Genomic DNA, 14,159 nt, shown 5'->3' with positions numbered 1-14,159 from the left:
TCCACCACACTCCTTGGCAGAAAATTCCACTGTCGAACAGCTCTTACTGTCAGGAAGTTCTTCCTAATGTTTAGGTGGAATCTTCTTTCTTGTAGTTTGGATCCATTGCTCCGTGTCCGCTTCTCTGGAGCAGCAGAAAACAACCTTTCTCCCTCCTCTATGTGACATCCTTTTATATATTTGAACATGGCTATCATATCACCCCTTAACCTCCTCTTCTCCAGGCTAAACATGCCCAGCTCCCTTAGCCGTTCCTCATAAGGCATTGTTTCCAGGCCTTTGACCATTTTGGTTGCCCTCCTCTGGACACGTTCCAGTTTGTCAGTGTCCTTCTTGAATTGTGGTGCCCAGAACTGGACACAGTACTCCAGGTGTGGTCTGACCAGAGCAGAATACAGTGGCACTATTACCTCCCTTGATCTAGATGCTATACTCCTATTGATGCAGCCCAGGAATCCTGCCAGAAACACGTGCTGACTGCCCTACACAGGAGAATGAAACGGGCAGCACTTTGCTTTTAAGACGCTTCAAGCAACTTAAGAGCTGGCTAATATTTAAATGCTATGTATTATGAAGTATTCACACACTAAAAAAAACAACAACCAATTAAGTGTGAAATCATCCCTGGATTCTACAAAGGAATGTACAAAGGGCTGCTCAGCGTTCATACTCCAGTTTGTTAAGGCAGTAAATTACTCTTTAAACACATTTTAAACCAGCCATCTTGATTGCAAAAAGAGTGGATTTTTACACTAATCAATGAGTGCTTACAGGTGCAGCAGGGCCCTAATTCACGTCAGCAATTTGCATTCTGACTTACGGGGTTGTAGTAATTTCTTGAAGATCATTCATGATCTACACATGGTGAACACATTGTGTGAAACAGCTACATGCACCTATGCACATGGCAAGGAACGGCCTTGGTTGACTCCCCAGATGTGTACATGCTATGAAACAGATGCTTCTTAGACACTTCAAAATTATGTAGCAAAAGTACCACCACTTGAACCTTTACTCTGTGAGGTATGAAGCATTCCCGACACTGTGCTACTCATACAAATGAAGTTGTTGCTTCCTTATTAGCCTTTACCTACCATACCAACTCTTCACAGAAAATAGCCACCCTTGGCATATTTGCCACCCCACCCTTCAGCTCCAAAGCGCACAAAACTTTCAAAGTCCATTATTGGCTTTGTAAGCTCAGGTTTGACCTCATTTTACCAAAAGTTCCTGCTAGTTTACTCTGATCTTTAATAGAGTTCCAATTTCTCATCTTAATCATCAGTGCGAGCTCACACTTTTAACCTACCAAGAACCCTAAAACATCTGGGATCCCGTGCACATCAAACTCTTCCTTGAAGACAGCTTCAGTCACATAACTGGGAGAACCTAATGAGGAGAGCAAGAACTGCTGGGGCCTGTTCGGAACCTTGGAAGAACGGAGTGCCAATTACATGGGCAAGGAAACAGTTTCATATTTTTATAGTGTACACAGATAAAGGTTTCTTACATTTTCCTCTCCTGTCTGCATCTTCTGAAGAAACTTCTTACAGTAATCACAGCTTACTCCTAACACCTTTCCCCAACTCCAGGGAGTTCTTTTGCTACTTGCCACGATTACAGCCAGCAGTGGATTTGATTTGTTGGCTGATGTGAAATTATCTCTGGTTTTATAATTTGTTTTATTGTCACTTGAAGGTTGCAGCAGGCCCCGGAGGCCCTTTTGAGGGTGAGAAGACATATAAGTAAACAAAATTTAACCACAAAACCAATGCATATTCTCTAAGTTTTAGTGTGTTTTCAGGGACTCTGTGTTCACCCAAACTATGTTTTTTTAAAAAACCAGATTAACACATGCTGATAGGGTTTTTTTCACTGGGTCAGAAGCCCCAACCCACTCCACTTTATATACGGTAGAGAGATCATAGGCAAATCATATCACTTTCACAGAAGCCAAGAGATGAACCAACTCAATTTCTAATACCAGCAAGATTTTAAGCCTTTGCCAACCTGGTGGCCTCCAATTCACAACAGCTTCTGCCAGTACAGCCAATGCTGGAAGCTATAGTTTGAAATATCTGGAGGGCCCAAGCTTGGAAAAAAGCGGCTTCAGATACCAAGAAGTGTGCATGCACACAAAAGCTGATACCCAGAACAAACTTAGTTGGTCTCTAAGGTGCTACTGGACTGTTTTTTAAACTGAAAGAGTTCAGTTTACCAATCCATGGGTTCTCCGTACATTTCATTTATATTTACTTACCATACCAACAGTGAGTCAGCCACAACTTTGATACCTATATAGCCACATTTTCTTTGACCAAAAAACTGACAAGCGTTTTGGACCAGAATACCTCAAGGACTGTCTGTAAGTAACCCCTATTGCACTCCAATCAACATCTGAGAGCCGTCTCACGTTTGGCAGGTGGCTACAAACAGAAGGCCTATTTGCATTTCTCCAGATCTGTTGGCTAGCCTATTAAAATCCATTTATCATTTGCACTGAATGATTACTTCAGATAGGTGAAGCTGACAGGAATTGGGGTCCAACAAGATATGGATGTCCACACCTAAGGCACCTCTGTTTTAAACAGACAGTTGCAGAGCTGGAAAGGACCTCCATGTAATGTTGCACAATCCCTACTCAGTCACAAACTGGGCTTGGCACTGCCTCTCAACTTAATCCTGCCTCACAAGGTTGTTGTGAGGGCAAACTGAGAAGGGAAAGAACCAGGTACTCCACCTTGAACTTATTGGAGGAAAGGTAGGATGTAGTAGTTGTTATCTAGTTTCAACTTTAAAGCCGCCAATGAAAGAGAATCACAATAATTAAGTTGTCAGGTTTTTTTTAAAAAAAGGCTACATAAATAAAAGAATTGTTCCCCTTCTGAGTTCATCAGAGTAGGCAGGAAGTTTACGTGACCCATCTATCTTCCAGAAATTCCATAATAGACATTTTACACAGAGCCTAGCAGCCAAGCCACAGGCACCTGGATGTCCCATTTAATAAAAAGAAACAGTGCTTCTATTAAGTGCACTTCACATAAAAGCTTCACATACATTATACTGGATTAATTGTTTAATTAAAGCTGTGCTCCGTTTAATTGAAGTCGTGCTTTGTTTTCCTTTTTAATCCTGCCAAATATGAGAGCTGGGAGTAAAATTTATCAGCACAGTTTCTTTGTGGATCAAACAACAAATCTGCAAAGAAGTTCCATCAGCAATAGAGGCACAGGTCTAATGTTGCGTCTGCTCCTCAGATCTGTTGAAAGCAACAAAAGGGGACAGATTGGACTGGAAAGCTGCAAGGGAGCCCACCTCCAACTGCTGCACATATACCAGGAGAGCTGCAGGCAGAGGCAGATCCAAGGATTCCTTCCCACTTCTTAAACCTTACAGCTTGGATATCATGTGGATAGTGTGCTAAAGTTCCTATTTAACAATTAATAATTACTATTTCAGTTGCTAACTGGATTATTCTGTGCAGAGAATAATGGTCCACAGAGCATATTTCTACAACAAGCCAGTGTTCAGAAGCCTTCAGGTTTTTTTATCTAATGGAGCTCATATAATGCATGCTGTTACTTGAGAAAATAGCCTTTGTAATATTTTATAACTGCCAATAAATCATTTGTTGCAAAGGCTAGGAAATAGCTTTTTGACTAGATGACAACTAAGGGATTAGATCTTCTGGACAGAACCCAGAAGGGACCTACAACTAATTAGAAACACAAAATTTCTCCCTTGCTACCCACTCTTGAAAAAAAGAGCATTTTAGAGCTAGTATCTCAACTTTCACAAGTTTCCCTAAATGTCTTTATTGAGCTGCGTTTCCAAATCTTGGAAGGCGACTACAACAAGGTGTTGTATACAGACTTTGTATTTATGGTCAGGTGGGAGACATCACTTATTATCTGTTAGCCTGCCCCTTATAGAGAGGGCCAAGAGATGGCTTTCTGAAACCTTTGTTCACACAAGCAAGCAGGCACACACTGTTGTTTCTTTTGAGTGGCAATAATAGCTCCATAACATGCGCGGGTGGCGCTGTGGGTAAAACCTCAGCGCCTAGGACTTGCTGATCGTCAGGTCGGCGGTTCAAATCCCCGTGGTGGGGTGCGCTCCCATTGCTCGGTCCCAGCGCCTGCCAACCTAGCAGTTCGAAAGCACCCCCGGGTGCAAGTAGATAAATAGGGACCGCTTACTAGCGGGAAGGTATACGGCATTTCCGTGTGCTGCGCTGGCTCGCCAGATGCAGCTTGTCACACTGGCCACGTGACCCGGAAGTGTCTTCAGACAGCGCTGGCCCCCAGCCTCTTAAGCGAGATGGGCGCGCAACCCCAGAGTCGGACACGACTGGCCCGTACGGGCAGGGGTACCTTTACCTTTAACATGCAGAATGGCCCTCTATACACTGGCTGGAAAAAAAAAATCAGGAAAAAGGAGTTAAGATAAAATTGCTATAAATTGTGGTGGTGCTTCAGACGTTTAATCTGAAATCAAGCTGGATTTGAGTTTGTTGGTGTATCTGGGAACTTGTCTTTCTTACATTATGGATGCTGGTAAATTGGATTTTTAAAAGGCAAAATATTAGAATTGGAGTTCTGAGAGAGATACAAGGGAAACTGTGTGTTTCAGGAACTTGGCAGTCTTTTTGTATTATGAATATATGTTCTGTATTATTGCATTAATACTATCATGGGCTTTGGCTACAACCATCAATTTATGAACTTGAACTTTATTAGATGACATGCATGCATGTATGTTAAATGTGATGATCAAGCTAAAGTTTTGAAGGATGTTTAGAATTCAATCACAGCTACTCAAGACAATTTTAAGGAAATGTCCTTAAATTTTCCCTATCTTGACTTAACAAACTCCTCTTCCAAGTACCACGATCACAATAGAAGGACAAGGTATACATTTACCTAAATAAAAATAACTTAAGAGTCAGAACTATGCATGTCCTGAGATTCCACATACTCAAATATGGTGTAGTATTTGGATTGCTGATAAATCCACGTTTTAAATATATAACAGTAGGTTTCAGTCCTTCAGTTAATATTTACAAATGTGCTTTTGAAAGAACCAGTGATCATCGAAGACATGCACAAGTACCTATGAATCTTGCACTTCATGTTACCCTATGTCACTCATTTACCTGTGATTCCCTTCCAGGATATATTCTAAATTCCACAAAATAATATAAATATATTTAGAATCAAACATAGACATATTTCTACAAGATAAGTGTATCTGCACAAAATATTAATTTGCACAACTTATTTTTAATACACAATGTTGAGTTCTCTTTCTTTGGCAATAGCTATCTTTGTGGTTAATAAAAACAGTATAAATCAGGCTTTTGCTGTTCAGGAAGTCCAAAATATTGGTCCATCTCATTCTTACTACAGAGTCCCTAAATTCCTGGATACTGTTTTTTTAATGTATTTTTTATTAAAGGTTTCTTGGTTTACAAAAGTATGTGCAATGTCTCTTTTTTCAAGTTACATTTTCTACAGATCAGTTTCATTTGTTGCAACTTTAGTGTTACATTAGGAAGAAAGGGGGGAAGAGGTGGAGGGGACCATGGAGGGTGGGGATGGGGTCAGGTGGCGGTTTCTGTTTAATTTAATGTATGTGTGGGGTTTTGTGTCAACGTCGCCTGTGTGGGTTCTCTTTACTATTCGCTTGTGTTCCTCTGGTGGTGAGAGGTTGGGGTTGCCCTAGGGTGCGGTTGTTTGTTTGTGATTGGCTGTGATGAACTTTGTTTTCATGTATGAGTGGGGTGGGTGTTTTTGGATCAGGTTAGCCATATTGCTTCATAGGCTGTTGGTGGATTCTTGTCGTTGTCTTGTTGGGCAATCCCTGGATACTGTTAACAGCTGACAAATGAATGAAGTGCTGAAAACAATGAATACATTAAAACATTGTAAGGCAGTGATGCAGGGGTAGGAATTTGTACACTTGCTATGTGCCTTGCCCTTTCCTCTTTCTACAGTGATCATTACAAGCCACAGATATAATCCTGCCATACTGCTACTAAGTGTAATAATCTCTTTGGGAAAGGGTCAGCCTCAGTCTAAACAGTAATGGGATTTTAATCACAGAGTAAAACAAGCTGGGAAGGGAAGAGAGTAATAATGGACAAGAAGTCAAGGTTCCTGAATCCTATCCACAACTCTGGGAAGGGATTTAGGAGTACATGCTGGGACAAGGACTGAGTCCACACAGAGCAGAAGTCTGAGAGCTCTCTTATAACTTTCTGTGCCAAGCCCTGGCACTTCCTTTGCAATTTTCATACATTTCCCCCTATACTTTATCTTTTGAGGGAGCCCTTAAGGATGGACAATTCCATGTTCAAAGAATAGTACTAGCACCTAGAAATCCCGAGTTCTGCAGTGTAACTTTGATTCACATTTTTTATCTGTAACTGAGCCCAAGCCCAGTTGTTAAAGATGCTGGTATACAAAACAAGGTTGTGAGATGCATTAGTCCTAAAAAAAAACATGACCTGAATTCTCCAGTGCAGTTTTGCACACCCACTGCTTGGATGCAATGTGGCAGATAAAACTCATACTCAATTGAACAGGCTTGCATGCCACAAGCTCCCAAAGAAGACAGGTAAAATGAAAGAACCCAAAAGGTGTGTGTGTAGTTTTAAATAGTTTTCACGAGGTCCTATTCCAGCATTAATTCTTTGACTGTTCTGCAAGTGTGCCGCCAGCTACAAAATCCTGCCTTCCACTTCCTCGAAAGCAATCCAAGCAGACCTCTCTGTTTTCCATCTAGGTACGCTACAAACATACTTCCTGCTTTCTTGCTAGTCTTTCCATCTGAGGCCCTGCCTGACCCGTTTGCAGTTCCATTCTGCAGCTTCCTCTGGGGGGTGGGGCGTAGCGGACACATCCGTCTGTCTCTGCTGAATTAAGTAGCCTTCCATTTGTGTTTTAACAGGGCGAGCTGTCTATTGAACAGGAACCTGTCAAACCTGCCTAAAAGCAATAGCAAAGTGTTAGCTTCATTGCACACATTCGGTACCAGCCACTGTTAACTAAGCAGCTTCAGATAAAAGAGAAAATGCTACGCTTCGTATTTAAATCTGTTTGATATATTTGGGGAGGATAACTAACCTGCAAGTTACAGACAAAGTCAACACAAACTGGTTTTTAGCGCACAGGCACGACCAGAGGCAGTGTTGCCAGAGGCAGAAAACAACCCCAGCTCGCCAATTTTTTTTAAAAAAAAACCCCGTTTTTCCATGCTAGAAACCCTCTTCCCCAATAAACACACACGTGGACCCAAATCGGACAAAGCATTAAAAGTAAGGCTCATGGGAGGGGAAGGCGAACGCGAAGAATGGGGACTCATTCCATGTGGAGGCAGCGCACTCGCAGGCTCCCAGGGGAGGCAGGGCGGGGGCGCCGGAGAGCGCGGCAGGCAGACCGGCCAGATCGCCCCCAAAGTCCCCCGGCAGCACCGGCCAGCCAGGTGTCCCACAAACGAGGCACGGAGGGGCCGCCCGCCACCCCCGCACTACGGATAAGCCTGGCACGGCAGGCGGAGGCAAAGGCCTGGCTGGGGAAACACCCCCACTCCCGGCCCGGGATACCTGGTGTGAAGGCAGGGGGGGGCAAGGCGGTGTCCTGCCCCGCGAGCGGGCTTCACGGGCGGCGACGCCCCCGCTGCTCCTCCACTCTCCGGAACCGGCTGCCCGCAAACCCCAGCACCCTCCCCGCTCCGGGAGGGAAGAGGGAGGTCCGGCGCCAGTTCCTGCCTCGGCTTCTCCCAGACTGCGGCCCCCGCTCCCCACACCCGGCTTCCTCCCGCCGCGCACTCACCGCTCTCAATCTCGCCGCCCTTCTTGGCCGTGGCCGCGTTGCCCATGGCCGGGCGGGGGCCGGGCTGGGGCTTGGGCTGGGCCCGCGGGGAGGGGGCGCTCTCCCCGCTCGCTCGGTGCAGGCGGCAGGAGGCTCCGGCTGGGCCCAGCCAGGCCCAATCCCCCCCTCCCCTGCCAGACCGGGGTCGCCTCCGCCCCCTTCTCCCCTGGCGGCAGTAGCAGCGGCGGCAGCGGCGCCACCTCCCCGCGCGTGCGCCATTGGCTAGCCTGCGCGGCTGCCGCCAGCCGATTGGTCCCGTCGCCGAAGCCCCGGTCGCAATTGGCCCGCGGACCGTGACGGCTTCCTCTCGCGCGCCCGCCCTCCTTCTTGCGCAAAAAGTGTCGGGTTGAAGCCGAAGGCTTCTACCGGCTTCTGTGATTGGCTAACGGAAGATTTAGAGTCCCACCCTTCTGGTGTGGATCCGCTAATTGGCTAGGCCGGGAGATGGGGGCTCAGGGTGCTATTATTAGAATATTTAGATTTTCCTAATTCCGAAGAATGTCCATTGTAAAGGGAGGAGGAGGAGGAGCAGCAGCAGTAAAACGCGTCTCCGGAGGAAGCGGGGAGAGGGCGAAAACCGGGCGTGGGGTTTGATGCTTCCAGTGGGAAATAGAAATAAGTAATACAGGGATTCCATTGTGCAGCGAGCATAGGGGTTCGCTGTTGCGCAAAGCTATTGTCCTCGGTTGACCAGTATGGAATAAATTCATTTTTGAGGGGCGGGAGCCTGACAAAGCGATGCTCGGATAAGAATGGGCGTTCAGCTGAGCTTGTGCTCACCAGCTTGCTTTGTGTACCTAGACTAACGTTTGACAGTCCTTGACTACCCCTTTGTTCATGCACTTCGGTTAATGTATGAATATAGACTGACTGTGCCATCTTTTGAATGAATGGAGACGTTTATGCTTGTTATTGATTAACCCGGAGCGCTCTCTGATGTAGGCTGCTTACCACGCCCATAAACGCGGACTGGAGGGTGGGAGGAAACAGTGCATTTGCGCCTTCTATGTCTCTAGCTACGTGAGCGTGTGAAACAATGGCTGGGTAAAGTGGATTCAGAGGTTTCTCCGTCTAGTTTGGCCCTAATTTATCTAAATTTCCGTAGGATGACAGGATTTTCCAAATCTTGGCTGAAGTTGCGGGGGGGGGGGCTCAGAGCTTATATAACGAGCTGAACTTATGTAATAAATCTGATGCCCGAAGTATTGTTGATAGTTGTTCATTTTGTGACATACACAGTCTGCGGGTTTTTCCTGGATTATTCCGGAGCACGTTGTGTAACCAACGTAAACGTTATGAAGAGTCTAGGCTACATTTTCACTTCACTGTTTGTTTGGCAATTGTTAACAGCCCTGGAGGCAATGTAGGACATGGCTGTCACCATGACAAATGCTTCTTAAATACTAATACAGTTATTATTTATTATGATAGCCTTAAAATGCCACAACATTCTTCTTTGTTTTTGCTGCAATAAACTATCCCATCTCTCTCTCTGGAAGTTACAACTAGACAGTTAACACAGTACTGTACCACTAACCTGCTAGGCATTATTCAGAATGCAGAAGGGCACATAACCTAAGAACCTCAGAGGTTTTACAGGGCTTTACTATGCACTAAGGGTATGTGTATGTTAGAGAAAAAGCAAAACAAATACAAGGCACAATAATTTTCTGTTCTTTTTAAGCGCCTCTAAGAGTGAACTATTACTGTTTCAAGTGTTTCAGTAGCAATAACTAATACAGTAGTCATTACCAATACTTTTTCATGCTTTACTCAATTTCTTCTTAATGCTTTAGCCATTTTTGCTCTTGCTTAACTTTCTCTCCATCCTCTCCTCACCTTCACCTTTCATGTTATTTCTTGTGTAGCCAACAGAATGAGGCCCTATTTCTATCCCCTGAGTGGCAGAAAGCACCATGAGAAAGTTGTTCATCCTTTAATGGGAAACTCATAATGCAACATTACACATGTTTGCTCAGAAGAGACTTCTGGGAGAAGTAAAGGTAAAGGGACCCCTGACCATTAGGTCCAGTTGTGACCGACTCTGGGGTTGCGGCACTCATCTTGCTTTATTGGCCGAGGGAGCTGGCGTACAGCTTCCGGGTCATGTGGCCAGCATGACTAAGCTGCTTCTGGCAAACCAGAACAGCGCACGGAATTACAATCTGTAACCGGTAAATGTGCTAAGCTTTGCAACCTAAACCTTATCACAGTATAAGTGAGCAGGTACTTCTCGGAGTACCAGTGTGCTTTTTTAATTGTACACTGACTGCTTTAATGGCCTCTGGCTGTGAAGCAGTTTATAGATGTGTCAAATAAAATAATAAACTAGGTTGTTGGGGTCTTGAAACAGATACAGTAACAGGGATCATATTTAGAGGGCAAGAACTTATACAGAATCCTATGTTTCAGCAGCTTTTTTTCTGTCAATATTCTCTGATTTCTGGATCCTTAGCTGAAATTGCGCATACTACACTTGCAGTCCAAAAAGAAAATTAAGTGTCATTCCAGATGATTCTTTAAAAACTGTACTTGAACTAGTGCAATCCAGCACCAATAGTCTACATGCACCTATGGAGGTATACTTCATATATTCCAAGAGTGTCATGATCCTGGCACTGAAACTAGGTTTTAAGAGTGGGTCCTGGCTTCACCTGAACCCTGATACACACAAATTAAAATCATACTTGGTTGGAAGGGATGTCAAAGTTCACTTTGTCCAAGACAACCAGGCCAAACCAGGAAGGAAATCCACCTTTACAGTATCCCTGATAGTTGACCAACCTCAGCTTAAAAACTTCTTACTAGATTTCCTTAGACAGCAAAGTTATTCTCTCCAGGACATGACTGACAACTGGATGCTCAAAAGTAGCAGTTTTATCCACTCCTATGAAAGGGATAAAATATGGCATTTAATTTTAGCTATTTTGGCTGCATGAGCATAGGCCTTATTAGTCTGATTTTGAGCACAAAGACAGAGATCAAATTAGGTCAATAATGAACACATCTGAAATCTGAACACTGAAAACCAATCACGTTTTAACAAATTAGTACATTTCAAGTACTTATGAATATACAGCATTTTCAAATAGGATGCTAATTTCAAATTTGAAGCTACCAGTTCAAATTAATAAAATTAATCAAACACTACTATTAAAAACGTGAATAGCTTTAGGTATTTGTCTCAGCTTTGCATTTTTGTACTTCCTCCAACCTCTCCTCTGCTGGGTAAACATGAGGACTGTGTCAAATATTACATTTCCATGGTGGGGGTGGGCGTGAGTGGGGGAAGACCAACAGTAGGTAGATCCAGAATCCATGACAGGCGGAGCAAACTACCGTAGTTATAATTCTGCCGTCTTCCTCCTCCCTACTGAATTGTCCAAGGGTAATGCTGAAACTAAGGCAGAGGAAGCTCGCCAGCAGTGCCACCCCCTGGCAGCGGTGCCCCTGGCAGCGGTGCCCCATTTGCCCTAATAGATAAGCTTCTACTACTCAAATTTTAAAAATGTGTGCAGGGAAACAGCAAGAAAATAGCTTCAGATAGTGTGTTTGAAATACTGGAAGAGTTTGGTACCTGTTTGAGGTGGGTGAATTTCAGAGCGCAGTTGTACACACCACAGATTAAAATCAGTTTCCATACCTATTTAGCACTGAATTTTTTCTCATTGGGAAACTCTCAGTGGGTTTGGAGAGCTCTAACAAAGGGTCCCCAACACACTCACTGGGGTGCAATCCTCCAGATTATTTGCAGGGCCTCACGATAGTTACACTGGATGCAAACTGATTTGTAGTATACCAAGTATTACCCAAACCTTACTGCTTTGATTTTACAAATACATGTATTGTTGGTTCACGGGGGGGGGGGGGGATAATTCCTGGATGCCAATATCCAAGTTTGGGGAAAATACTATTTGGTGAGAAAACCTCGGCAGAGATTTAAAATCACAGAATATGCAGCAAACTAAAGCATGGAAATAGAGGCTGTAAAACTTTAAAAGTGCATTCCAAAAAATTTGCCTTAAAAAGTTTATTTCCAAAGTTTCCCTCTTCCCCTGGCATAGGAAAAATACCATGCATTTGGTAAGTTAAAAAATGGTTTACTTACACATTATTCAAAGGTCAGATTCATGTGCTTCAGAAAGGGTTGCACAGGCAGAAAAAATTGTCTTAGTTACAAAGTGGTGAAAGTTCCCTAATTATTGGTATAGGAACTCCATAATGGCTTGTGAGAGCCATGCAGTCTGATCTGGAACAGCCAGCTCAAACTTCTTTACATGCTGAGCTTCTCAGGTTGACTGGAGAATAATACGCTTGATTACCCAAAGTAAGGGAAGTGGGCATGGCTAAGCCTGGCAGGACAGCTTACTCTATGGTATTAACCCATTCATGCATTAATTAGACTTAAACATATTGGTTATAATAGGCTGGTTATCCCACTTGTATAACATAAATAGCACCCCAGAGAACTTCACAAGCAGCACGCAATGTTATAATTTCTGCTTTCCTTTTGCCTACCTACATCAATAACTATGCATGTATTATGGAATCTTAAGGGTGGAGAGAGAGTGATGAGCAAATGGAGCCCAGATGGTAATAAACAGGCCAGTCTGGCTAGATCTCCTCTTTGAGCTCACATGATGATTTCTCCTTGTAATATGATGTCAAAAAGAGAAAAACGAGTCAGAGTTTGCTTAGAAGAAGATGTGGCTCCTGCCGTGGACTCTGCCAAAGAGCAGATGAAGCAAATTGCAGTGGTGGGGCCATGCACTGATGTAGTAAATAAGCATCTGATTAAAAGGGAGAAGGATGTACCTCCAGCCCACAGCAGACTATGAAACTTGGATTGGTGCCACCAGCTTTATTTCCCTGTGGAGAGGAGATTAAACAAAGCACAACAAAGGCAGCTATTGTGCAGCTGTAAGGTTCCCTTCTGTTGTTGTGAAATATCTGGATCGTGGAGCAGCATATGTGTTATGTGAACAGGTGGTGCCAGGAGGTGAGGACAGTATTTGAGTTTGGGGTATTTCTGAGGCCACAGGGAACCTTCCAACCTCAAATTCAGTGCAGCACAGCACAAGCACAGAACAGCACAGCAGGAAGAAACAGCTCTGGTTAATGCTCCCCTTCAAGGGCTAGGGTTTAACTCCAGAAGGGCACATTGGTGTTCTTTAGGGCACATGGAAATGTAAGTAAAAGCTGTTCAAACCTGCTTTGCCGCCCTTTGCAAGGGGAGGGCAGCCTATGCAGCTGAAATGACTCCAAGCTGTATCTACAGCATTATTACAATTTCTAGAGGAGTAGATGCATGCATCTGTTGCAGCAAGAGTAGCAGGGAGTCCTGTGGCACCTTAGAGACGCAGTTATTACGAAATAAACTTTCATGGTCTACAGTCCACTTCAGATACATGAAGGGTTATCCTGAGTTGCAAGCACATATATATGGCTGGGGCTGGTGGGCATGGTGCAGTGAAATCAGAAGAGAACACAGAAAAATGCAGTGTATGTAACAGCGGCAATCAACCACACGCAAAAAGTCATGTTGGTAACACAGACTTCCTGGCATTGGTAAACCAATCGCATGCTGTGTGATAAAAACCAGTCCACAACTGTTAGTGCCAAACCTCTTGACGTATTGTAATGCAGTGGTTATATGTTGCAGTCTCCCTTGAGCTCAGATACAATGCACCCTTGGGAATTTGAACTGTTCCCGCAAAGGGGGGAAACATCTGCAAACTACTCAGGTTCAAGGAGATTGGGTCTTAGCAAGCCTGCTACGGTTACTAAACATCCAAAAAAGGAAGAGTCGAGTCCAGATTCCCACAGTTCACCTGGCTGCATATTTGCCCATCAGAGTAAACCACATCATCCCTGTCCTTAAGCACTATTAGGGCTCAACATTACTTGGCTTTTTCTTGGTATTGTGGTTGCAGCTGATAGACTGGAGTAAGTATGCAAAATAAGTTTATTTGCGATAAGCTCTCAATGCTCCCCTCCACATCTTCCTCACCCTCATCCCAACATGCAACTGGAATAGTACTTTTTCATATATAGTTTTCAAATCCTCTTGTGCCAAGAGGGGAGTTTCATTTAGACACAGCTTAAAGCAAAGGTGACCTTGAAAAGGATTTTAAAGATCCCTTTCTCCTTTTCTTTGACAAGGAAAGAAGGTATGATAAGAGTGTTTCTTGCTGAGGTTCTTATCCCTCAGGAGAACACAAATATAGGGAAAGCCCACGCCTTTTCTGTTGTCAAGACTATTGGCAAGGCTGAGCTCATTCTGCC

At 44.0% G+C, this 14,159-nt stretch overlaps 1 protein-coding gene across 1 annotated transcript in view; it reads right to left on the bottom strand.

Annotated features, from left to right (window-relative positions):
* PRKACA (protein kinase cAMP-activated catalytic subunit alpha) overlaps positions 1 to 8,004 on the bottom strand; it is a 60,110-nt gene extending 52,106 nt beyond the window's left edge. The window contains exon 1 of the mRNA XM_082213636.1: positions 7,836 to 8,004. Within this exon, the coding sequence (XP_082069762.1) occupies positions 7,836 to 7,881 (46 nt within the window). The 5' untranslated portion in view covers positions 7,882 to 8,004. The remainder of the gene's footprint in view (positions 1 to 7,835) is intronic.
* Positions 8,005 to 14,159: the final 6,155 nt, after the last annotated feature.

This window comes from Podarcis vaucheri, assembly GCF_965113315.1.
Source record: "Podarcis vaucheri genome assembly, chromosome: 2".
Classification (NCBI taxonomy): domain Eukaryota; kingdom Metazoa; phylum Chordata; class Lepidosauria; order Squamata; family Lacertidae; genus Podarcis; species Podarcis vaucheri.
This window is presented reverse-complemented; position numbering and strand designations above follow the sequence as displayed.